The sequence below is a fragment of the Streptopelia decaocto genome, assembly GCF_964273445.1.
Source record: "Streptopelia decaocto genome assembly, chromosome: 6".
NCBI lineage: Eukaryota > Metazoa > Chordata > Aves > Columbiformes > Columbidae > Streptopelia > Streptopelia decaocto.
This window is the reverse complement of record NC_138660.1, coordinates 16,073,009-16,098,772: the sequence shown is the minus strand read 5'-3', so window position 1 is coordinate 16,098,772 and position 25,764 is coordinate 16,073,009. Positions and strand designations below refer to the sequence as shown.

At 37.5% G+C, this 25,764-nt stretch overlaps 1 protein-coding gene across 2 annotated transcripts in view; it reads right to left on the bottom strand.

The window, feature by feature from the left end:
* Positions 1-613: 613 nt before the first annotated feature.
* Positions 614-25,764, bottom strand: part of GK5 (glycerol kinase 5) — a 29,589-nt gene continuing 4,438 nt past the window's right edge. For both annotated transcript variants that reach the window (XM_082054944.1, XM_082054943.1), the window contains exons 3-16: positions 23,359-23,434; positions 22,822-22,915; positions 21,743-21,874; positions 19,617-19,692; positions 18,816-18,877; positions 18,655-18,728; positions 18,273-18,333; positions 17,018-17,144; positions 13,653-13,757; positions 10,961-11,046; positions 6,384-6,487; positions 5,336-5,395; positions 2,915-3,048; positions 614-1,632 (exon numbers count right to left, since the gene is read on the bottom strand). In XM_082054944.1, coding sequence (XP_081911070.1) covers positions 1,496-1,632; positions 2,915-3,048; positions 5,336-5,395; positions 6,384-6,487; positions 10,961-11,046; positions 13,653-13,757; positions 17,018-17,144; positions 18,273-18,333; positions 18,655-18,728; positions 18,816-18,877; positions 19,617-19,692; positions 21,743-21,874; positions 22,822-22,915; positions 23,359-23,434 — 1,328 coding nt within the window. In that variant the 3' untranslated portion in view covers positions 614-1,495. The remainder of the gene's footprint in view (positions 1,633-2,914; positions 3,049-5,335; positions 5,396-6,383; positions 6,488-10,960; positions 11,047-13,652; positions 13,758-17,017; positions 17,145-18,272; positions 18,334-18,654; positions 18,729-18,815; positions 18,878-19,616; positions 19,693-21,742; positions 21,875-22,821; positions 22,916-23,358; positions 23,435-25,764) is intronic.

Sequence of the window (25,764 nt, the reverse complement as noted above, 5' to 3'; positions counted from 1 at the left end):
GATTTTATATTAGTCTTGGCACCTGGAAAGCCATGTTTTATGGTCCAAAAAGAAAAACCAAAAGTATCTATAGAGCTATCAACAACATAGGTCATACAGTCTGCCATATTACTAGAAATCAGCAAATGAACCTGTTTCCCATTAAAGTAGGTTTAGGAGAAAATGGTCTCTGCAACTTGAAAAATACCCAGAGGAAAAAAAAAAAAATGTGCCAAGATATAGCACAGCTTGAGGGACAGAAAGTGGCAGAAGAATAAGAAAAACAGTACATAAAGCTAAGTGAGACAGGCAAATGAGGTCTAGACTGAAGAAGAACACAGCTAGAATAGATGTTCCAACTCATGGTAGATAACTGCAAAAGAAATTGAGGGTATGTTGTATGATTTGGCCTTCTGTGTTTCAGCATGAGAAAAAGTGAATTTTAGTTCTTTGGCCCTCCTCAATAACGTTATATCTATAAACGTTTCTTGTCTCCAGTATCTGGGGACCACAATCACCCACAGCTTGAATTTGATACTATTCTGAAATGAAAACGTTAATTTGACATTTTTGAAACTGACTTACACACACTCCTGAGAAAATTATAATTTAAGTTTAGTGATAAACAAATACATAAGATTAACTAGATATTTATTTAATTATAATTTGTTTAAAAATATAAAAGTAATTCATAGCTTCAAAAATAGACTTTTGACACCCTTTTAGCAAATAATAATAGGACTTAACAATGGGCTTGAAAATACTAATGTTACAGATTTTTACAAGTAAGAATACTTGTAACTACTTTTAATGTCTTTGTATTAGGCATGTCAGGTAATATAGCTTTTTGATCTTTATAAAATTAAAAAAAATTGAGCTACAAACTAGATAGGAACCATCAGCTACCAAAATCCTGGATTTTTTTTTTTTTTTTTTTAATGGAGTACTGAAAGCCTGCTTGCTTTTGTATTTCATCTTAATTTAGTGCACAAACACATGATCACAGAGCTGGGTCAAATGCTTCCTTACAAAGTCAACCAAAAGGTGGTAACAGGCTACTAATAACAAAATATCTTTGTAGACAATCAAGTTCATCACAACCCCCTTCCCAACAATCATTTTATTTTTCTTAGAAATGCCTAGGGAGGTATATGTGCCTTTTACTCTTCCTTAATGATTAACATATAAAAATTTTAAAGATCAGAAGGAACACTAGTTCCTCAGCAGAAAACAGTCCCCATCTCTAGTACATGGTAGGATTCAAGGAGCTGGGCCACCCAAAGGAGGTCACTGAAGGGACACAAACGCTGCAGCTGGAGTACAGCTGTCACAGGGACGGTATGAAGGTTCGCTGTGGTGTGGTAAGTAGTCTGGCAGCAGGGGGGTAACTGAAGTACCGTATAACTTTATATATACACCATCACAAATTTTAGTTATGGCTTTTACGGCCCTGTTAAGGTCAAGATTATAAATATGAATTAAAAAAATAATTCTTCTATAATTAAAATGCCAACTTCTACCAGCGGAGGGAGCGCTTCATTGCTTGTAGCCAGGTATCCATAGCAGGTTTGTATTCCTCAGAGTCCTTCTGGGGCTCAAAAACAGCTTCTATCCGCCTTAGCTTCTTTAGTTGTTCTTTGTCAGACCAAAATCCTAAAACCAGAAAGTTCATTCTCAATCTCAACTGCAAGTATGTTATTTTTGAGTTGTTCTAATTTATTTCCAAGGGATCCAAAGCAGAAACACAGTAAGAACTCATGACAGCTCTTCTTTACTCAGTCAACAACTTTCTCAGAGGGAAGCATACTTTTAACATGTGAAACTCTTTTCCACTAGCATCCACTTGTTTGGAATCCTGACAAGAGCACATCTGCTGAACTGGGACCGTTTCCAAGGAACAGCTCTGCTACACTCACATCCCCTTAGGTTTCGTCCACACTGATCTTTCGGCTGCAGGTCCCTCCCAACAAAGAAGCGCCACAGAAACAAAAACTTAGCACTAGTTGCTTTCTAGTGTCTTAACAACTGCATAAATGGCAGAAAAAATGCTGGTGTTATGTACTGAGATTAATTTATGCTATTGAATCATTCTTGTCTATCAAGGGCTGCAGCTTTCTTATAGTTCTAATTGCTGAGTAAGTCTTACCTCAGTATATAGTTTTTATCATACAGATATTTATGTATCAAAACGACTGAATGAATTTAATATCCACCTACAAAACACACTTCCATTCAGCAAAACCATTGCCAGTTTGTAGTTTTAAGTCTGGTTAACTATATACAATTCCTTGTGAATAGAGCTGCATTTTTTCCCTGTTAATAGTTTATTTTTTACTTCCATTGTGAAAACCCCAAAGAATAAAGACTCGGTTCACAGATGAGAGGGCACAGCTTCAGTATGAGTGACAGGGCTGCACGTTAGCACAGCAGTTTGTTACGTGATCCACCCCCACCGGGCACCATTCCAGACACTGCAAACATGGGAGGGGATGCAGTGTCCAGGTCAAGAAAAAGGGAGGGTCACCTCTTTCTTCTCCAGCAGTATATCCTTCTAAATGTAAATTAATCTTACAAACACATATGCAGATACTTTTCACATTAAACTCATTGTCACTATTCATTTATGTAAAACCAACCAAGCATGCGACTGCTCAGTGAATTGGGACATTGTGTTAGAAATACAAATACGGTCCTTCATTTGGTTTATGTATGACTATCATCTGTTTCTTTAGTACATCAAATACAAGTACATGGGTACAAAGAACTACACAGAGAAACATAAACACTGCTTACCCTGGATTCCCACAACAATGGCTAAAGTTTGGGGAGGTTTTACAATTATTTGAAGTTATGAACTTTTTTTCTGATTTTTTTCCTTTATTCACAAATGTGCATTATGAAGGGGAAAACAAAACCCCTTTGAAGGTATACATACCTGAAGCAAGGCCTGCTAGAAAAGCTGCACCAAGACTAGACATGTCTGCATTTGCAGGTTTTTCTATTTTCTTATTAATTAAATCTGAAGTCATCTGCATGACAAAACTATTATTACTGACACCTCCATCAGCTCTATAGTGAGAAGGGAAGAAAAAGTAAAAAAAAAAAAAAGTGTTTAGTTCAAATGCTTATTGACAACATTTCAGAAAACAACTTCTGGCGTTTCATACCCATGCGTAAATCTTCCTGTCACTCATGCACAAATGCATTTCCATTTCATGGGCAAATTTAGAGGCCTGCACAAGGTGCCTATAAACTGGGGGCAGAACAGTAGACAGACACAGGCCAGACACATTATCAAAATATATGAAAGCTCTGTCTTCTAAAACTACATCAACCTGGTTGAAATGTTGGGGTTCAGAACAGAACCTTTACATGGGTATCACCACATGACAAGAGTCAAACTCATTACATTAAACAAACCATTTCAAGTGTTCTCAGACCTAGAAAATACTTCTTTCATTACTACCAAATCTTTGTAGTAGTTCGTTAAAATACTTCACAGTTGCTTCTTTTTATGAGGAATATGAGAACGAGGCATCTATTTTCCTAATTACATCATGAAGACCCTTGTAATGGATAAAACTAGAACTTATCAATGCTGATCTTTAATCATTTGATTACTAGTGGTGCAAAATAATCACTCTTGCAAACAAAAACCAACTATAACAGAAAGCAATCTTTGAATTGTCACTGACTGGTTGGTTATGCTGTTGGACTCCAACAGCAGCCAGGTACAGAGCTGTTGTTCTATCAACTGTGGTGCTGTAAAGACATCTACTGTTTATTCTTAGTATAGAAAGTGTTGGGTAATAAAACTTAACAGTTGCTTAAAAATCTTCATTTATGCCAGCTGAAATCTTCTCTGTGACGTGATGCCTCAGAAAACTTTTGCATAAATGTTTTGGCTGTTTTTGAAAGTAAAATCAGGAGACACTGCCCGATCAGTGATGGTACGTGGTTTTGCTTCTTTGTACATACAGTTAAGAAGGGTTACCACCTGTACGCTATGGCATAAAAACCTTTAACTGGCAAGCTCACTTCCTTAATGCCAGTGACATGCATTTTCCTTTGTCTGTAAAAATAAGACAACCTACAACACAGGACACGAGGACTAAAACTGAGGGTTCCTTCCTTGATGGTGTTGAGACAAGCAAAGAAAAGGAACAGGAATGTAGAGGGCTAATGAAAACAACTTTGTAGGAGCCAGAGACTGAGAAGAAAGGAAAGATACAGGAAAAGAGATAAAAAGAGAATGAACATATTTCTGGGATAAAAACGATTAAAAAAATCAAAGGTAACGGACAGATACTAAAGATGTGTGGACAAAAGCACGGGAGAGCAGTTAACAACCCTACTGGAAAACCCTTTAAGTGTATCTCAGTATCTCCTAATGCTTAATCCAGAAGCTGAATTGCTACTGATCATATTTAACTATCACAGTCAGTATATCAAACAGCAATTTCATATTAATGAGTAAAACAGAACATGATCATACAATTTAAAGTTTACATTACAAGGTAAATGGGTTCAGAATTCTCATGTTCCCTAAGCAGCACCTCCATACTTCCCATTTTTCAGTTCGCAGTCTTAATATGACTTCTCAAATTTTTGATGCAATTTTCTATGTAAAAAAGCTTCCTAAGGAATCAAAGATTCCAATACTTCTCAAATTTTCCTCGTAATTAAAACCCCAAGCCTGGATGTTCCTCATCTTTGCCTATTCTGTTCCAGTACATGATGTAAGGCAGAAACTTTTACCTCCCCCCACTTTGTACTATCATTTTTTTTCCACTTCTCAAAAGTCTGATTTCTCAACGTGCCCACCAGTCTAAATCCTTTGCATGGGCATCAGGAAAAAAGCTGGAAGAGGGACAGGAAGACTCTCCTCTCTGTTCTTGACCATGGTATCATGGTGACCCCTGGCTGCCAGGAGAAATGTTGGAGAGCTTTCTCAGCATGAGAAACAATTCAGCTAAATTTTTCCAACACTTGTGAAAAGTGTATACTAGGGATCACAGTTACCTTACTAAATTTCATGTGCTTCTTTAAAGACTGAATCAAAACCAATGTATTCACAATTGAATTGCAAAAATATTCTTCCTCTTTCCTTCATGAATAGATCCAGTTTTAACTAACGTCTTCACAAAATCATGTCAGTTGAAGAGACCCTCAGGGTCACTGAGTCCAACCATAACCTAATCTAACTCTGGCACTAACCCATGTCCCTAAGAACCTCACCTAAATGCCTTTTAAACCCCTCCAGGGATGGTGACAGTAAAATAAAATGCGTAATAAAGTTCACACCTATTTAATTCAAATTCCCACGTATCAAAGTTAAAAGTTACATAGAACTTACCGAATATTTTGAAGAGGAATGCGTACGTCCTTCACAATGATATCATAAAGCTGCTTGTTTCTTCAAAAAAAAAAATAATTAGTTGAATTAAGCATTATATATTCCATAAAGTGTTTCCAGTATCTACATAGTCAGAAAATAAAATACAAGGCAAAAAAGGCCTCAGTTGTGTGAGAAATGCTGCATTAGCTACAAGTTTCAAAACTGCATTAAAAAAAAAAAAAAGGACTAAATCCCAGCCCATTCTGTAACAAGTCCCTGTAGAAGGTACATTTATTCCCACCTGAAAGTGATGATGGGTTTCTACAGATATGATGGAGTTGTTGATGAAACAAGTGGTTTAGAATGAGGAAAGCAGACTGACAGTGTTCATCAGAGTTCATCCAGCTGTTCTTTAAAGAGAACCTCCAAAGGCTGTAAGTTTGATTTGTTCTGAAACCATTTCATTTAATAGGAGAAAATCTACACACAAAGGATCTCTACCCTTCTCTAGTCACGTATTTGAATAAAATTAGTTTCTCAACATGCCTGTTTTCAAGAGACCTGTGCTTCAGTTCAGGAATTATTGCATGTCATGTTTCTCTTACAGTGCAGAAAAAAAATGTTGTTGTCCATTCACATCTTTAAAGATGCCTATTACCATGTTTTATAACATACCAAAAATTCAGACTTTACCCACAGAACTAACATAAAAATTTCAGCTTCAGGGATACTTTAAACAGAGCCGGACTGGGCTACAGCTTCTGACAAAACACTGTCAGGACAAATGTTAAACAGAAAACATTCTTAGAACATACAGAAAACAATAATTAAGTAATGATATAAGAGTTTTTCAATTATAAAAATGACCTAACAAATACATATGAGTTTATTTGTAAAGTGTGAAAAGAAAAAAAGGGAAGCAGCTAAAACTTTTAAATGTAACAGTAATGAATTACTACACTTTATATTTTACAAACTGCAGAAGTCCATGCATCCATTTAACACTGCTGATCAAAATAAAAGTAACTGTAGGAAAATAAAAGCAAGGTAATTAACAAAGTAGTACCTGAAAGCTACAGATTCCAATATAGCTCGTACAAGATGGTTTCTGGTAGTGGAAGGTTTCAGCCCCATGAAAGAAGCACATAAATATGGGTCATTCACAGAAACCTGCAGAAAAGATGTCACCGTGAGTTCGGTGAATTGTATTTGTTGGCTTTTGAGAAAGAAGTCAAAGAGTAAGAAAAAAAATAACTTACGACAATTACAGGCAGCATAATGAAAGAAGAAAATTGAAAACAATATGTAAGAGGTATATAGTGTTATTTTAGCTAACTCAGTGAACAGTTTAAATAGCTTTTTTCAACAGGTAAAAGGTTTAAGTGACTTCTTCCAAATTTGACATACTAACACCCAGTAATCTGCACGACTTCTCTTTAAAATACATATAGTGTACACTTTAGGTGTGTAGGACAGGGCACACTGGTATTGCTGTTCTCTAGGAAGGTTTCGCACACACACTTTTTTTTTTAAACACTTCTGAACTGCTGAAAGATAAACTGAGTTTTAAAAGTAACACTGAAAAGGATGGTCATACTTGGTTATTTTATACTACAGCCTGTTTTCAGTGACACTGCTAAAGAGTTCAGCTAAAATTCTAATGATCACTGTCTTCTTTTTGCAGAACTGGAGGACTGATTGATAATCTCCTCTTCACCCCTTCGATGAACTTTATCACAAAATATGAGTTTGCTGGCCCATACCTGGTTTGTGACAATGGTACATCTTATTTTCATAGTAGACAGTAATTTTTAAATTGAAACAATCCTGTCCAGTTGTGTTGTGCTAAATATCAATTATGACAACACTTACGAGAAGTTTGAATTTCATGCTTATAGAATACGTACACACGTATTTAAAAATTAAGAAACTGCTAACATATGTAAAAAAAACCAAAACCAACCAAACCCACACACAACAAAAACCAACAAGAACACGTATGGATAGGTACACACAGCCTAAAGGAAAAACTGGAATTTTGCAAAAGTTCCTAAATAGAAGAAACTTAAAGTAAAAGAAAATACTGCTTTTTTTCCATGTATAACTACCTTTCCCATTCTAAGAATGGAACTACTTGTCCATCCCAGTAGCACAATAAGGATCCATGGCTTCCAAGTTTGCTGATTTTCATATAAAAAGATAATAAACTAAAAAGTGCAGGCTCATATTCTATGTAAGGGTGAGCATCCTGAAAGAATCAATCATAAAAAAAAAAAAAAGATAAAAAAGTAGCAGTGCATAATATCTGCATACACTCCAATGAAGAGTCCTAAGTTTTTGGTGTTACTACTCACCACAGCAAATTAACCCTGGAAACACCTATTTCTAGCAGAATAAGTGGAAAAATGATTGAAGCACATATTAACTTTAAATACACTTTCACAATGATGCTCCTCTCTACGCTGCATCACAGCAGTGGAATTCGGTAAAAAACAAACTTGTTCTTATTGCCTTAATACGGACAAGTACAGAAACATTTTACTCTGTAGGAAACCAACATGTAGGCTTCACAAGAACCCTCCCCAACCACTGTCATTTTAAGGTCTAAGAAACACGACCATACAATCACTTTGTGTTACCACCTGGCCATGAAGCTAAGCAGACACGTTACAGTCCCAGGAATGTTCAGCTCTGTTCATGTCCCTTTTCACACTGTTTTTACTCCACTCAGTTTCTAAATTGACACAGATTCTGTTACTGTGTTCAACTGAAATACACAGGGCTTTTCAAAAGCAAAGAAATCCAGATTGGTGGATACTGTTAGGTAACTAGATGTCACAGCTGAAGAGAAATCCATTCAGTTTTCTAAATACAGATTCTAAAGTTGGACTAGGAATATTAGAATTGGGTGAAAAAAGACTGAATCAATGTTTACCAAGAAGCCAGCTCAGGTTTCTTCTGGAGACAGTGTCAAGAAAGCAAGGGAGAGACAAACCCGCAAAGCAAAACAAAAACCAGCCAAACAAAAGAGAGGTTTTACCAGCATCTGTAGAACTTGAATATTAATAGGATTAAGAGTTCAAAAAAGATTCAGACTAACATTTGTCCACCTCAGGATTCCTGTTTGCAAATATTGAAATTCGGTGTGGCTCAACATTTACTTATCCACAGCAGAATTACTCAGAGTAAATGCTAAATGGAAGCATCTCCACATAATCAAGTTTTATACCCTTAAAAATAAATGTAAATGATTAGGTCGGCTGGTTGAAAGAAAGTAGCTGAGCTACCAGCAGCAGAAGTGAAATTTTGCTTTGCTTTGTTCCATTACCATACAGGACTTACACAAAGGTAAGGTTAAAGATGCTAAGTTTCTTTAGGAAAAAACCACTAGTCCTGGGAACAATCAAACCAAGCATGGTAGACCAGTGAAGATCAAAATTAAATGTACTTTTCGACCCACACAGAGACATAAGCTGTCACAAACATGCCATGTAGCTCTAAAATATATGTATTCAAACTAACACATTCCTATCTAAGACTTCTAAGAGAAAATAGAAGACAGTGATTTTTGAGCAAAACCCAGAATACTGTTTTTATCTTAATGGTTTTTCTTTGTTTGCTAGAGCCACAAAGATAATTAAGGGAGTAGAGCATCTCCCTTATGAGGAAAGGCTGAGGGAGCTGGGTCTCTTTAGCTTGGAGGAGACTGAGGGGTGACCTCATTAATGTTTACAAATATATAAAGGATGACTGTCAGGAGAATGGAGCCAGGCTCTTCTCAGTGACAACCAATGATAAGACAAGGGGTAATGGGTACAAACTGGAACACAGGAGGTTCCACTTAAATATGAGAAGAAACGTCTTCCCAGTGAGGGTGATGGGGCCTGAAATGGGCTGCCCAGGGAGGTTGTGGAGTCTCCTACTCTGGAGACATTCAAACTGCCTGGGTGTTCCTGCTCCAGTGGGGGGATTGGACTAGGCGATCTTTTGAGGTTCCTTCCAATCTCTGACATTCTGTGATTCTCTTTGGGCAGCACAGTGGCACCTGACAGGTTCAAACATCAGCTGTCTATGCATTGAAGAACCAGGTGATGACAGACCTTACTCAACTCCCAGAGCACAGCAACAGCTTTCCCTTCATCTTGCCTGGTCCATCTGTCCAATACAGTTTATAATGCTAATATTCCAAATGACAAGTTGAAGACCAGGGCTACAGCACAGAGTCTTTCCTATACAGCAACACTGATTAGCAAGACAACGTTTTGTGGAGACGTTGGGTATTTTTATGTTGACAAACCAAAAATGTAGAAACAGCTATGCTGCTGAACACGGGCTTTCAGTCAGATTGTCTCATACTGCTTAGGAAAGTGGCATAAGCAGATAAGGTTTCGGGGCTCTGCACAGTCCCCAAGCTAGCAATGGCTATATTAGCAAAATCTGTTTATTTTCATTCTGTATGAAGGTTTGTCCAAGAGCTCTGACTTGCAGCTCTGTCACACTTTGTGGTAACAAATTAGAAACTATTATTAGAAACTATTATTACCAACTGTCAAACATATACTAGAAGCAACTGCTTTGTAGCTGAACAGACAGTATGTCAGCTCCTCTGCTATCACAATTTGCCATTTAATGTAATGTATTCACTGGAACTCTCATCAATTCTAATCTAGACTAATATGCTAGACTGAACTGCGGTATCAGTATCACCCTTGTCGCTGCCTCTGCACAGAGACAGGAATTCATACCTGTAATGAAACTCAAGAGGGATCACAAATCAGAGGTAGAAAGGACAGATATGAGGATACATAAGTCTCTCGCACAAATGGAAAGCAAGCAAAAAGAACTCAGAGCTTGTGACCCAGAGGGCATCAAGTAATTGCAGGAAGTTCCTCAAATAGAGAGGAAGGTGAAAACAAGCTACTGGGAAAAAGAAGGGACAAAGTGAAGAACAAATATCAGGAGCTCCTTATGACACATTGTGCTCAGCAACAAGGCACAAACTTTAAAATAAAGGGAAAAATCTAATACAGACTGAAATCTGCATATCAAAGAAGTGTCTAAATATTACTGTCTATGCCTTTTGTAACACCAGGACACGGCAGTCTTGCTCATATTTAAGTATTAATTAATTGCAATCTACATGTTTAAAACAGGCAGAATAAAATGAATTATTTTAGAACAGCGATTAGAAGTATTGTCTCGATGAAGGCTTTGCGTGAGGCAGAAAGGCTATGGGATCGGTTTTCATCTCTGCAGGAACTGCCCGAGCTACCGTAGGCAAGTCATTTAGTTTATCTCTCCCTCAAGTCTCCATCTGAAAAATGGAAGTAATTTTCTTGTTTCACAGGGTTTTTCTCATGGGGGGGGTGGTGTTTAAGCATTCTCATGGGACAATGATCTCTATATATTGTGGTAAGGGACAGAGAATAAGAACCTGAGTAGTATAGAATGAATCATAGGATACCAGGTTGGAAGGGACCATAAGGATCATCTGGTCCAACCATTCTTGGCAAAAGCACCATCTAGACAAGATGGCCCAGCTGTGGGAAGATGAAAGTTACTACATTTAAACATGTAAAGGTTAAAATTTTAACTGGGTTATTAAAAATATATTCTCAATTATATCAAGAATAATATTTTTACCTGAAAACCTGGAACAAAACAAACGCCTTGAGAATCAACAACACTCCGTGCCATTTTTTCTGTTTCATCTACATTGGTGAAAAGATCTGTAAAGATGCATAAGTCATATGCTTTTATTATTCACTTCAATTTCTTCATGTATTACTAAGAGACAAAAATCTAGAGTTAGACTATTTCTTTGTGTAATATTCTTAAAATATATATTCCAAGGGAAATAATCACTTCTGTATTTCATGGCTATCAGTCACATTAAAAAAAAGTCCTATTCAGATGAAGACTAAATTCAAAAGGATTCTCTCATCTCCATTATGCTATAGCCTTTTAACTTCCAGATCTTGTAAGAGGTCATTAGCTTTCCAAACAGACATGAGAATTGAGAACACTAACAGTGGCACCCTATGTATGCTAAAAACCAAAACCAAAAAACCTGGTTTTCTCCCCAAAGATGTTGTTATTGTCAGCCCAAGCACCAAATGACTACAGAGACAGTCCTTAATACCCGTCATATTTTCTCAGCACCCTTAATATTTTTACAAGTGACTGAGGTCCTAATATCACCTGTTTGATAGACACTACTTTCATTGCCTTGCATAGCTGGATGTCTCCTTTCACAACTCTATCGACATCCCTCTTCAGCTTGTTCTTTACCCACATGCAGTTCTTGTACTAACACCCATCTTCTGTAGTTTTAACTAATTATGTCTTATGTAGCCACATAACGTATTTTTACAGAAGACTAGATATCTGCTGTAAATGAGAGCTATTGCTTTTTCTTGTCTGAAAAAGAAAATTTTCCCAATCAAAGACAAATTAGATTAATCTAGCTCAATTTATCTTCGAAAAACCCATCTTGGTAACTTGCCAGGAGTTTCAATTTACCTTTGTAACCTTCATAAATTTCTTTGAAAGCTTTGGATTCTATTGTGCCCAGACTAATAAGCCTAAATCACATTGTTTCCTTCCTGTTTTATTTGCTGTTACTGAACTACATATAGTACCTCTATGTCACGACAGAGAACAAAAATGTTAAGTAAGGTTTACTTCACCTTGAAATTCCACATACTATTTTTTCAAAATTCTTGGAAGTGATCTTATCCCACTAAAAGAAGCCCATTAAACTAAGGTTGTCTTGCTGCAGACATTCCTATTTCCAAACTTTTACCACTATTCTATGTCTCATCTTCATCCACACTGAGTCTCACCATCCTTACTGAGGCCATTAGTTTACCTTGTGTTTCAGCCCAATTCCTTCTGTAGAGCAGTTTTACCCTTCTCTTTATTTGTAAAGCTGATAAAAGTTTCTGAATTCTGCTTATCTGAAATAATATTTCCAGTAAATACAGGTCTTGCTTATGAGAGAGTTTATAGCAGCATGCCTATTTTTTTATCTCCCTCTAAAACTTTCCCAATTTTTGCCTGTGGTAACAATTATAGGTCATATCCATTCCACTACTGGCTGGCTAAAAAATCTCTTATACTATTCCTCTGCATATACCAACAATAACCATTTTAAGTATGGATAAATTCTATATGGATATGTATCAATTTTAAGCATGTAATTGGAAGTAGCAAGCTTATATATGTACCACTGATACTTTCATCTGCAGCACTGAACCGTGTGATGAAGTGAGTTACTGCCTCAGAACACCAGTGGCTGTTACTCTCTACGCTCAGACAAAGACACGAGGACCAATCTGAGTCACAACTAATCCTTAAGGGCACATATGTGAGCAGTATATGCACATATGCACCAGAAATGGACAACTTCAAGAAACTTGGAATTTTGTGGTCAGCTACACTTCAGGAAGACCTTTTCCAGACAACCTAAAGTTTGAGGCAGTAATTCCTTTTTCTGCACCCCAGTAAAGGTGTACTAAATTTATAAGTAAGCAAAGTAAATAGTTTATTAGAACACTCAGGAAAGTTATCCTACAAACAATCAGTGGCTTTGGATATCAACTACCATAGAGCTAGTATTTTTCTTAGTCTTTTATTAATCTGGAATGCAAATCTTGTCATTACATAGTAGCCATAGTCCAAAGGCATATTACTTCTATGCGAAGCAACATACACACCACTGTTACTTTCAGAAATGAAGTTCTTCACTTCATTTTCATGTAACTCAAATCTGTTGTTAATTCTGAGAGGTACAGCTAAAGATCTCTCAGAAGCATTAAAACAACTGTTTGTGGAATACTGGATTTACAACCATGCTACCTAGACTGAATCAGTAGGCAATTTCTGTGCTTCTCCTCAACTGAAAACTCAAGTTCAAATACCCTAAACCAGAACACCTGTAACTTTACACAGGTCTCCTTTACACTATTTCTATTCGAGTCTGGATACCAGGTTAAAAAAAAAAAGCGCAGGCATCTGGAAGTTTGTCATGCTCAAGAGAAAGCAAGTGAGGAATCAAATGTTTCAGGAAAATCAAAGCCTACACAGGTAGGAGGGTGTGAGAGGCAGAGTCTGATGAGGAGATGACTGTGCGAACCAGACTCCCCGCAGTAAACACGCTGGGCAGAGAACTCACTAACGAGACAAAACATTTTGCACTGTCCAAGACATGTAGTCTGGTTTCTTCAATTGTGGATAACAAAGCCAAGCCAAATAACATAACTAAAGCCCTATAAAACGTTTTCTTGAAAGTAGTAATGTATTTTACCTTCTATAAAATTAAAGAATTACTTACTTATATCCTGAGCCCATTTTATGGCAGTGCCAACGTCAGACATACAGCCTTCAGTTAAGTAAACAACTTCTTCCCCAATCTTCCAACCAATGAGTGGATACAGACCTTAATAATTTTCCATTAAACAAAACACTTAGTTAAATTAAATGTTTCCGGACAATAATCCAAATTAAAAAAAGTAGTTTTTATTCAATTCTTTTGCAGAATTCAATCTAAAAAAGTGTTACTGATAGAGGTTAAATTGTTTAAAAATTAATGATGGAATTACAGGAGACTTAAACAATAGTTTGTTAAAACAAAGTTAACCTAACAAAAACCCACTATCAAATCACAAAAAAAAAAAAAAAAACAAACAAAAAACCACACCTAAAAACCACAACTCTCTTTAAGGTAAAGAGAAGAGCTATCTGCACTTAAAAAAATATAAGAGATTCTATGTACTACCATAAAAAAATAAAAATGTTCTCCTATTTGTTTTCAAGCTATATAATTTTCCCCAATGGTTTCTAAAATATCAGAATTTACTTCCTCAAAACATAAAACATGAATGCTGGGCTTTCAGATGGAAAGCACAAATACTAAACCAGACATATACACACAAAAAAACCCCAAACTATACAAAGCTAGAACATGGATCTTATTCATAGAACTGGATGAAAAAGCTAATACTGTTTTAGTCCTTTTTCAATATGCAGTGCTTCCTCACACAGAAAGCAAACAGAGCAAGCTAGTTTCACAATTTCCCCACCCTTGTCCCCAATAAAGGCTTCCATCAGTTAACTATAGCATTTTACCTGTACATTTGCCTAATATAAACAACAAAAGCAACATCCAAACTCATTAAAAATATTTGGCAACATACTTTGTCTATAACTGCTAAAGATTAGCACTTCTAGGCTTCAGATGATTGGATCTGCAGGAAGTTACAATTGATTTCCACCAAATAGTTTTGACTTGGCAGTGACTCAAAAAAAAAATAATGACTCTGAAATTTTTTGTTTTCCTTATCCCTCCGAAGAAAGGCAGAAAAGCATACGGCAAACACTGTTAGTTGATTTGATAACACAGTTATGAAAGAGCCGTCTGCCTGAAGATACTATTACATCAGAAATCAATAGTGAACAATGAAGATAAACCTGACAATTTGTTTTCCCCTTCCCCCCTCAATATGTTGAAACTTTGACAAAGACAAGAGAAACATACTATTAAAAATTGTCAGTGTGAACCCAAAGACCTTCTTATCTGATATCTGTATTAGTAAGGACATAACACAAAAGTCCTGCAGAATTCTGCTTGTATGCTAAAGCAAAAAGACTTCGTTATCTGGCTGAATAGAACATGTTCTCCAGCACTGCAGCTGGACAAACAGTTTTCAGGCCACTCGATAAGGACCTAAGCATTCAGTGGCCACTGCAATAAAAACTTCACCCAAGCCAAGTGCTGTAACTGCTGGAGTGAAGAAAGCACCCAGACCTTGTGGGACCCTGCAGAGGGTTCGGAGATCATGAGTAACGCAACTAAAGTAAATGACTCCCAGTCATTTACCAGAAAAGCATCAGAAGGATCTAAGGATAATATCTACTTTCTCAAGGTGACTTTGCTGATATACAAGTATCTCTCACTGAATCATCTCCAGTTCACTTGCCTGTGTCCAAAAGAGTGGCACGGTAATATCAGTGCAATTGCAGAAACTGGTTTACTGCTGGAGGCACTCTGGTGCTTACAAGGAAAAACAATTAGCAGTACCTGCTTAAAGTTTTGTCTCTTGAAAGGAAAAGGTGATATACATATCTCCAGACCCTTGGTGCAGGTCTCCCTTATAATCTTTATTTTGTACCAAAGGTGAAGCTGCAGAGCAGCAAGAGCAAACAATGCATTGAGGCAAAAGTCCTAGAGAAAGACAGCTAACGAGGGCCAGAGAAGGCCGTCAGGTAGCCTTCCTGATGCCACTCACCCCAGAATCGTTGGTAATGTAAGATCATCTACGTCCAGAGAACGGATTGACATGACGCTTGGCCATGACCACAGCTACTAAGATCTAACAGACTACCAGAGAGGTAGATTTAGAATCTATACAACATGCTTCCATCATTGAATTGTGAGAAGTGCTTTCTCAAAGGAACTATTTTTTTTTTAAACTGTTATATATAGCAACTAAATGTAGATCAGAAACTAGACCAGCAGCTAATTAATAGCTTGCTCAAGGATACTGTAGGGATTCATCTTGCAGTCTTAAATACATATGTCAACTTTAAAGATTGAACACATTACATTTCATGGCCAGGGCACTGAGAAAGCTAGGCAACTAACTTGTCCTACTAACTGTACCACAGACAGCCAAAGAACATAGAGAAAATAATTTTAACATAAACAACAGCCTAAACAACAGCCTAAAGCAGTATGTTTCAACTCCTGTCAGGTCACAACAGCCATATATTTTTTTAAAAGAAAACAAAATGGAAAAACCTCACAGCATGTTTTTGCTATTATGTTTGCACAGATCACATACATTTGATTCCCTAAGTAAAAGTATCATTGCAATGACATCATTAATTAGCCTAAATGCATTTGTATTCATAGGGAACTCAATGTCCCTGCTATTCAGTTCCGACACAACTCCTGTATTTGCCAAGCTCCTTCCTGACTTTAGCTGGTGAAAGTCTCCTTGGGACACCACTGTCCTCCTCCCCAGCCCCACCCTCCCATTTTAAATTGCAGGCTTCCTGAAATTAGTAACCATGGAAAAATATGACAGAGACTGTGCAGGCAAATTTACTTTAGTATCATCTGTTGCTTTCTTGACAAATGGCCATCTATGACAAACTAACACGCTTGACAGACCACAAATGTTCAAAACAATGAAGTTTTAAACACTAGAAACACACTGGGGAGCCCCTTTCCGGTATTTTAAAAGAAAAGTAGTAATTGCTAATCCTGCACTACCTCAACTGCAGGTACTTCAAAACATAAGGGCTCAAGAGGAGGAAATTACAATGATCCACTGAACATTTTGATCTGAGAAACCAGAGGATGAACCCCTTTTTTCTCCATTCCTGGACTGTATAATATGACTATCAAGAAGAATAGGTGAAGGAAAATTAAAAAAAAAAGTAAGTATGCAAGCGGTAGAAATAATCATTAGTGATATTACTTAAATTCTCTCTTTGAGAATCATATTTCAGGATAACTAAGATCTACATTTTTCTAATTAAAACTTTCCGCAGCTCTGAAAACACTTTCAAGCTGTTTTTCTACAACTGAAGACAGAAGAAAAGCATAACCCTTTTTATCTCTTTTTGTCTCCTTATCATCAACAGCTGTCAAGTAAAGTGAAATACTCTACAAGTAAAATTTCACTAGCTTACCTCTCTGTGATGCAAAGAGACGCTCTCCAGTATTCACACTCCAGAAACCACCTGTTCCCATGGTCAGTTTGGCATCTCCTGGGTGAAAGCAGCATTCTCCAAACATGGCTGACTGCTGGTCAGCCACCTGTCGCACCAACAAACACACAGCTCAGCTGCCAACCACCAGCCTACAATCCTGCTGCAGTTTAAAATATCTATGCAAACAGAGTTCTGACTACAAATGACCACTCAGAAGGGAACTGAGCATTAAGAGAGGATTCTCATACAATTTCTGAAGGATCTGCAGACCATTTTGACAGACGGATTTATCGCTAGAATCAAATCACACCAGGTTTGGACACAACGTGAATGCCTGTAGTATTACTTGCAAGACTGAAAAATATGTTATGGGAACAGAATAAATATTTTCTGTTTTAGTATTTGATAAGGATAAACAGGGCAACTGCAATGCCAAGGAGCAGAACAGAGTAGCTTGGCTTGAATTCCCCTTCCCCCAAGAGAAGCTGAAGTTTTGAGGTCTCACCTTTCTTTTTCCCCTGCTACTTTCTCCTGTACCACATTATTCCATGCTTAATTTTTATTAAGTGTATTTACTTATGTTTGTGCCTTGGTAAAAAAGTTAATTTACAGAGAAATTGAGTCTACATGTCTTTAAAAACAGCAAGGGAAAGTAATGTTAGATAGATGACTTTTTCCATATACCTGAATTCCAGCAGATTTTTCTACATGTCATCACTTTACAAAAATAATGGGGTTTTCTTATCCAAATCCTAACTGCTGAGGTGAGAACATGTAGTTCTCCATTATTTTTACTGAAAAAAAAAATAAAAGGCACCACAAGTGAACCTATTAACAAATACTGCTACATTTGTGTAGAGTCTTACTGAAGTCAAGCCAGGATGGACCCCATTGTGCAACTTTATACAGAACAACTGATTACTTGCCAGAGACATCAGCACAGCCTGGAGCAGAACCCAGCTCTGCTCAGTCCTCCATTCAGTCCTTAATCATTCGGCCATCTGACCTTCACGGACCTCAACCTCTACAAACCCCTTCCTGTTCCTCTCTCCTCCTTTGCCCCTAAGGTCAAAAACTGAGTTTTTGGAGAAAAATTGAACAGCCAATTCTACCGCAGTTAAGTCAGAGAAGGAATAGAGAACACTCTCCAAACAAGGAAGTATTAAATCAAAGCTAAATAAACAGAATACAGGTACAAATGGGCAGATTTATCTACAAAAATATTTTCACTCACCATTGCCATTATTGGAATAGGTGCCCCAAATATTTCAGAGTCAGCTGATCCAAAGTTGAAGCTTAAAACAAATGTTATGGAGAAACATCACAACACTAAATTGAACGTTTTGTTAAAATGAAATCTAGGCATATAAGGCCCAAGTCTGAATCACATATGAAAGGGAATGCTACCAATTTATGTTAAAGAAAGCATTAGAACTATCACTTTCAGAAACACTGATAATAAAAATAAAGTTTCGGATGTTGTGTTAAAAAAGTAAATCTGTATATTAAAATATTTTTGTGTGTAGCTGTGTATTACTTTGTGCAGATTATTTAGCATTTTTCTAAAGGCCATTAATTCAACAGGTATATTCTTTTAAATATGCCTTCACAGTTACCTTGTGTCTTTCACTGAAGGATAAATAGATGTTGGAATGGAAAGTAAGCTACACAAAGTTGGGTTCCAACATTTCTGAAATAATACGGAAAAAGTAAAAATGTCAGCAACTCTCTCATAAATACGATATATAGAAACAACATTTTGTGGAGCAGCACATACCGTATAGGGTTCAAAAATGCCTGTAGCACTGGCATTTGAGTAATCTGTAGCATACACAGAACCTACCATTAAAAAAAAAAAGAAGTAAGATTTTAGATATCCAAATATTTAAACATACTTCTTCTTTAAACATCTCTTGAGATATAAACTGAGTGTCTATAGGAAAAGTCATGATGAGACAACTGAGCACACAAACTTTACCTGCCGCTCACTATAATGTGTATATATTAATTACCTTATTTTACCCTCATGAAACTGGCTAGAAGAGAGTTGGTACTTTTGACACTGTGTACAACACTGACTGCATCACTGTCAATCATAACCCATCCAATTGCTCAGACACTGGCCCACAGGACAGACAGTTGTGATTCTTTCACATTTGTAACAATTCTTTGTTCTTTTCTCCCCCGCCCCGCACAGGTACTTTTCTCCAACCAATGCCAATTAGTTCTGGTAGTCCTCTTTAAATCTGAAATGCTTGAAAGGTTGATTACACTAAGTCCTTTCTGATTACACTAAGTCCTTTCTGACTACCTTTCCAGGCAGGCCCAAAGAATAATTAATTCAGAAGTTTAGTGGGTTTTCTGTTTGTTTGTTTCTAGGTGTTTGTGGGGTTTTTTGGCTGTGGTTTTCTGTTTGTTTTGTAAACAGTAAATATACTACAATATTCATCAATTATTAAAAAAGCAAAAATTGTCAAAGAAGTCTTTGAACTCTAGAAGATATCAATGACAGTTATGAATGTCATTAACCAGATTCCAGTATGTTTTATTCATACTTAAGAGAAAATGCAACATTCACCTTTAGTCAATCTATAGAGTAACCACGTGTCAATTGTTCCAAAGCAGCAGTTGTTTTTTTTTGCAGCTTCTTCTGCCTGAGAACAAATATACATTTAAAAAAAAAAAAAAAGTAGTATTAACAACTGGGTACAATAAAGAGGAATGTACTTCCTGATTCCTTTTTTCATTCTCTTCATGGTTAATGATAATGCCCCCAGAAAATAAGTCTGTGATTGACAACGTTTCTTCTAAAATAGAGTGAGTCAGCTTTATAAGTAATGTTATCCTACGGTTCATGCTCCTAGAAGAGGATAAGCACAGTTTCTTACAGTTGCTGCTAAAGAAAGAAAAGCAATTAATCTCCTACTAGAGTGGCATCAGAGACTTAAGAAGGGAAACTTTGTAGTCACAATTGTAACAGTGGTGAAGGAGCGGTGAGAAAACAAGGTCCTGCACACTGCGCTTAAATAAAAAATCAACAGAAATAGAAGAAACCAGTGTATTTTTAAACATGTGCTTGACAAAATACAGAGACATCATTTTCTGGTTTATGTAATCTGTAAAGAGTTCAAAATATTATTTTCCTTGGGATTTTTTTCTCCCTTAAAACAGGAAATTCAGGTTTCATCTAATTACTATTAACCAATGCTGTGCATAACTACAGAATTCAGAAAAAGAACACGCAAAGTAGTTCACTCAAAACATGACTGAATATATTACTCTCTGTAATTAAGAGCCTTGAAATTTTGAGCTTCTTGGTTTGATAGTCACATATTTTAGGTATCAGTGCCTGACAAAATGTGGAAGAACGTTCATCTCACAATGAAAGCTCAGCAGCTGCGTAACTTTCAATTCTATAATCCTCCAAATTCACACCTTACATTTTCAACAGGTTCAACCAAAACATGCCAGTAAAAAAATTCTACTTGACCTTCTCAACGGTTAGTTTTGTGACAGAAAACATCAGATAAAATTCAAAAGATTTTGGGGTTTCCTTACACAGAGTAGAAAATCAATTATAACCATGTTCTTCAAAAATAACTTGAAAATTAACATAGAAAATAAGATGACTGAAGTCAGAAATACAATAGGAAGAAACAAGACAATTCATAAGGATTAGAACAAAAAAATAGAAAAAATATTTGTTAAATAGCTCATTAGCCCATTAGATTATTCCAGCATAACTTATTTTACATGTAGTTTTGAATTTACACTACAACAAAATGCAAAATAAATTGCAGTGTTTGATTGCTCAGCACAACATTATTTGTGAAACTGTCAACACTGGAATAATGCTGAGTGGAAAGATGGGAGTGCCAGTTGAAAATAAATACAATTGCCATGCAAAACTAGAGTGCAAACAGCTTTAAAACAAATTACTATTACAAATTGTGTAATTGTATGAAGTGAAGTAAGGTGTGGGAATAGCAAGAAGTGCGGTTTCAGGGACCTGGATCATAAAGGAAGATCAATACTAACGTGACCATCCGGATAGCCAAAGAAGAAATAATACTAAAATAATTAAATCACATCAATTTGTCAAAACATAAAGGGCCTTGGACAGATTGTTCTGAAGTATGTTTTTCATAACTGTAAGGAGTGACAGCCCAGGCTCATGGTATCTTGGGCTGGAAAACCGCCCCCAAGTATATGTGACGTGTGAATGTTGTTGGGGCTGGTCTGGGAACGTGACTGAAACAGACACAACACGAGTGTGGTGTGTTTGGAATAACAATAACTGAAAAAACATCCTGTCTAACCTCTTAGTCCAGGCCCATATCTGTAAACATATAAACTGTGAATGATTAATAAAGAGAGCCTCAGCCTGGCTCAGCACCCCCTCCTGAACATGACCTCTGCCTGTGTGCACGTCGTTCCTCATCGCATAAGGTGATTTGATTATGTTTCTTATGCATGAAGAAAACTTATTACTACATGTTTTGAGAATCAGAGGAAAAATTTGTACAAACATGAGCAGATATTAAGGTACACAGGCTTCAAACATTAACATGGATGAAAGTCTTTCATTCTGGTTCTTCTGAGGAAAATAACAAGCAAGACAAAACTGAAGAGGTTACAACCAACCTAAGTCACTAGCCGTTATTATGACTTAAGAAAGGTATTATTTTTCCCTTTCCAACTTACCTCGTATATGTTTTTAAAGACCCATGACAACTTCATAGAAGCTTGTTGTGTTGAAAAAGTAAGAAAACTTGGTGCCAAATATCGATCATTCCCAGTCAAAAAATGAAGTATTGTAAAAATAACATGGACTACCTGTTTCAAAAGAAAACAGTTACCTAATTTTTAACCTCCCCCTTTAAAGGTTTCTGATCAAATATCTTTAAAGGATGACAATACAGATGAGAGCTGCTGACAGGAGATTAGATTCAGAAAGGTAAAATTCTGTTAGGGAGTCTTTACATAGGATTTCACCAGGCAGCCTTCCCACAACAAATACCACAGGAAAGATCAACTGCACGAAATCAGTCTGTTTTCCTTACTTCTGCTGGCAAATTTAGAGAGACAGCTCGGCATTATGAGGGCAAGTCACCTACATGAGCCCAATGCCTGACCTGATGGACTGCATTACAGTTATTACAGTGCAAGCTATCCTGCAGTAAACAGGCTTACTCATGTTAATAAAATGTAATAATTAATCAAGTTTTCATTCACAAAAGATATCGGTGGCAAACCGTAGAATTTAACTTCTTATTGGGTGTGTGCTAGGCAGTTTCCACTTACAGGAAAAATAACTTGTTTTCCCTCTTAGAGCAAACCTTTCTCTTCTAAAGGTATGCAGCACAAGGTATGAGCAGCGTAAGCGTACCTTCTGTACATAATCTGAGCAAAGAGTACATTAAAAAAAACACAGGCAAAACCCACTACCAATGAAAAACTGCCTATATCCAAAAAATAAGCTGTAGCAGTGTTAACATGCAACATCTTAATATAACAAAGAGACCAAAAAGTAAAAAAATGCATGCTAGACCGAGGGGTATCTTTTCCCATAATTAATTACCTTCAGGCCATCAGTGCTACATTTTTCCTGGTACTATCTTCCATGTTGATCTTGCTCAGGTAAATGTTTTTAGGTCACAGTACCTCATAGTAACATGTTAACAGGACACTTACAGTATTTCATATATTGCCCTAGTCTTCATAAAAATGAAAAAGTTCCAATATGCCATGTCCAAGCAGTATCTAGCTCAGCACAGTATTACCTTCAGCAGAAGGGACTTATTCCAGGAATTCACAAGTTCAGCACTTCTTGAGTCTTGCCAACTTATGAAATTATGAAAAGGTTTCCCTGTCCTCCTGAAAAACAATATTTGAACATTCCCATTTAAAACTACAGAACATACACTGCCCCCAAAATTCAACATCATTCACCATTTCCAGTCAGGACATTTAACACTAGGTCTGTTCCTAAAATAAGTGCATGTCCTCCTGGTGGATTTGAGGAATTACTAATAGGCATGTGGAGACTTTGGGTGTGAGGCTTCTCACCAGAATTACAAAAGAAAAGTATATATTCATCTCTTCCAAAGTACTAAGAACAAAACAAGAATGACACACATCACTTATAAACCATTCTGAACTACTATAAGGTATGGCTGTGCAAATACAAAAGAACAGGAGTGACTGACATTCGTTGCTTTCAGGTTGTGACTTCACTGAGTTCAACGTTTCTTTCTACAGCTTGTTTCCATACAGTCCATGAACACAAATTCATTTTAAACAACACACAATATACATACTTGTGCCATGTAATGAAAGTTCCTCTCTGCGTTGAGATGCCAAGACCGGCAATTTGCCTCATGTGAAGACCTGCCACTAAAAAAAGCAAACCATATACACAAAAACAAAGAAGAAACAAACAAAACTACAACTTTTCCAATATAACTGTAAAACCTGTGGAATATTAAAAAAATAATTTAAGAGAATATAAACCTCTACAGACTGGCTAACTTAGCTTCCCAAGTACCTCCATGCATGCTTCCAGAAGCAAAATTATGTGGAAAAAAAAATCCCATTAGGAAAAGTCACCTAACTGATAGACTACCTATTTTGTCCAAAGTACTGTTACTCTGAAGGGCTCTCAATCCCACTATTTGAACAAATCACAGGTTAAGCAGGTTCTTCTCATACATGTTCTTATGTTAACTTTCATGTGCAAAGTTACTCATTTGCATAAGGATATTCTACAGCCCACAACTGCCAGCCACCAAAGGGGTTTCACAGACAAAGGGCACGCCTTGTTCTGCCAACCTTGACACGTGCTTCTGCACCTTCTCTTACCCCGGTCCTCGCATGCATGCAGGCAGTGCTATTGAGGCCCTCAATCAGCTGAAAATTAAATCTGTGCTTTTGCAAAGCCACCTGCTCCAGCTGCCCGCACAAGTGCTGCTGGTAGCGGGAGCGTACAGGAGGAGGACTGGGGAGCAGGTGGCTTGACAACAGCAATTTTTCTTTTTCAGTAGCAGCTGGGTGTAAACTGAAGGCAAGACCATGCCAGTGCTACCCCAGCTCATTAGTGGCATGTGTTACTCCTCCCCATCTCCACAACCTACAAGCTCCCACCAATTTCACAGTGTCAACCATCATGCTCTCTAAATGTCTATGTGAGCAGAGCTAACTTCCATTATAGAGAAAAGTAAAACAGAAAACACAGATGATCTTCAGCTAAGCCGCCTCCTGGAAGGACTGGACTAGTTTCAGAGTGAAAGAAGGCTGGGGCCACACAGCCACGTGCAGTTTCCACCCTGAGGTAGTACTGAACTACATCAGCTTATCCACCTGTGCATGGAATCCCATGTTTTAGCTCCACAAACCCTGTAAACTGAAGTGCTCCTATGCCTTCTTTCTGCTTCCAGACAGCTATTCCTGCCCATTACCACACCCTCCCTTGTGCTGGCACAAATATTCATGAAGCTTTGCTGGCATAAACAACCAACTGCACAGTGATTTGTCCCAGGAAACTGCTCTGGACTTGAAACAACCCTGCGGAAAGGAGGGTGGAACTGCTTCTTTTGACAGCAGTGTGGGCTCACTTACATTACACAACCACTTAAAAAATGACTTGCCAACAGTGCACACAGCTTGGCCACAAGAAAAGCTTCCCATTTTAAAACTAACTGAAAACTCTTGCTTCCTGATTCGCCCTACAGAGTGGGAGTGGAGAAAGCTAGATAGGCATTTAGGGGATGAGGTGGCATTGCTATTCTTGTGACAGAACAGTTGTGGCCGCTGAGAAAACAACAAGAGCCCAAAATAATCAGCTGCAGCTTACAACTGGTAATGGTTCCTTTCCCTGTCCCCTAGGCTGCCTTCCAAAGGAAGAGACCAGAGCACCTTTGCCTTGATCCAAGCTTGGAGGCAGAGCAGCACTTGGAGACCAAACTGCCAGAGGAGTTGAGCAGAAGGAACTTCAGGCACTGTACGAAAGAGTATGATGCACACACATGTGACAAGGAGGCTGAGGCACAGTGACAACATGAGCTGGGGTGCAGCTGACAGGTCCAAGGCACCAGCATGGCACAGAAGGTGATCCATGCTGCACAGCAGAATGCCAGAGCTGGCACAATGGGAAACACGTGGGAGTTGCGGAGAGTAAGTGCATAGTTAGATCAGCATCCAAAAAAGTGGGTTGGGTGGGAATCAGAAGTTTGGGAGAACAGGGAATTGTTTGTGTTTAGTGCACATAGTGAATACTAGGAAATTTTAGGCTAAAGTACAAATACAAACCAACAAGAAAACAGAAATCAGATGGTAAGAACTGTCTGCAGTTTGAATGGGGAAAGCAGGAGTATCAGGTTGTAATTGAGCAAGTGTAACTATGCAGCATGCTGCTTCCATTCTCTCCTACAATCACATACACACACAAGTGGCAGTAGAACAATGGGGCATTGCAAAAGCAAACAAGTCTACTCTGTTTCTGGAGAGGCATCTGGAGGAAGGGAGACAGGCACTGGGGAAGGATACATACACAGAACACTGGAACAAGGCTGTCACTGATGTGTACACTGACTAAGCACCTTGCTTCTAGTTCTACTCTAATCCTAACCTGACCCCACTGAAAGAAGTAATTGAAGTGTCCTATTTACACAATGACTCAGGAGGCCTTAAAGCATGTTGTAGACCTGCGCTTAGTGATGAATTTTCAG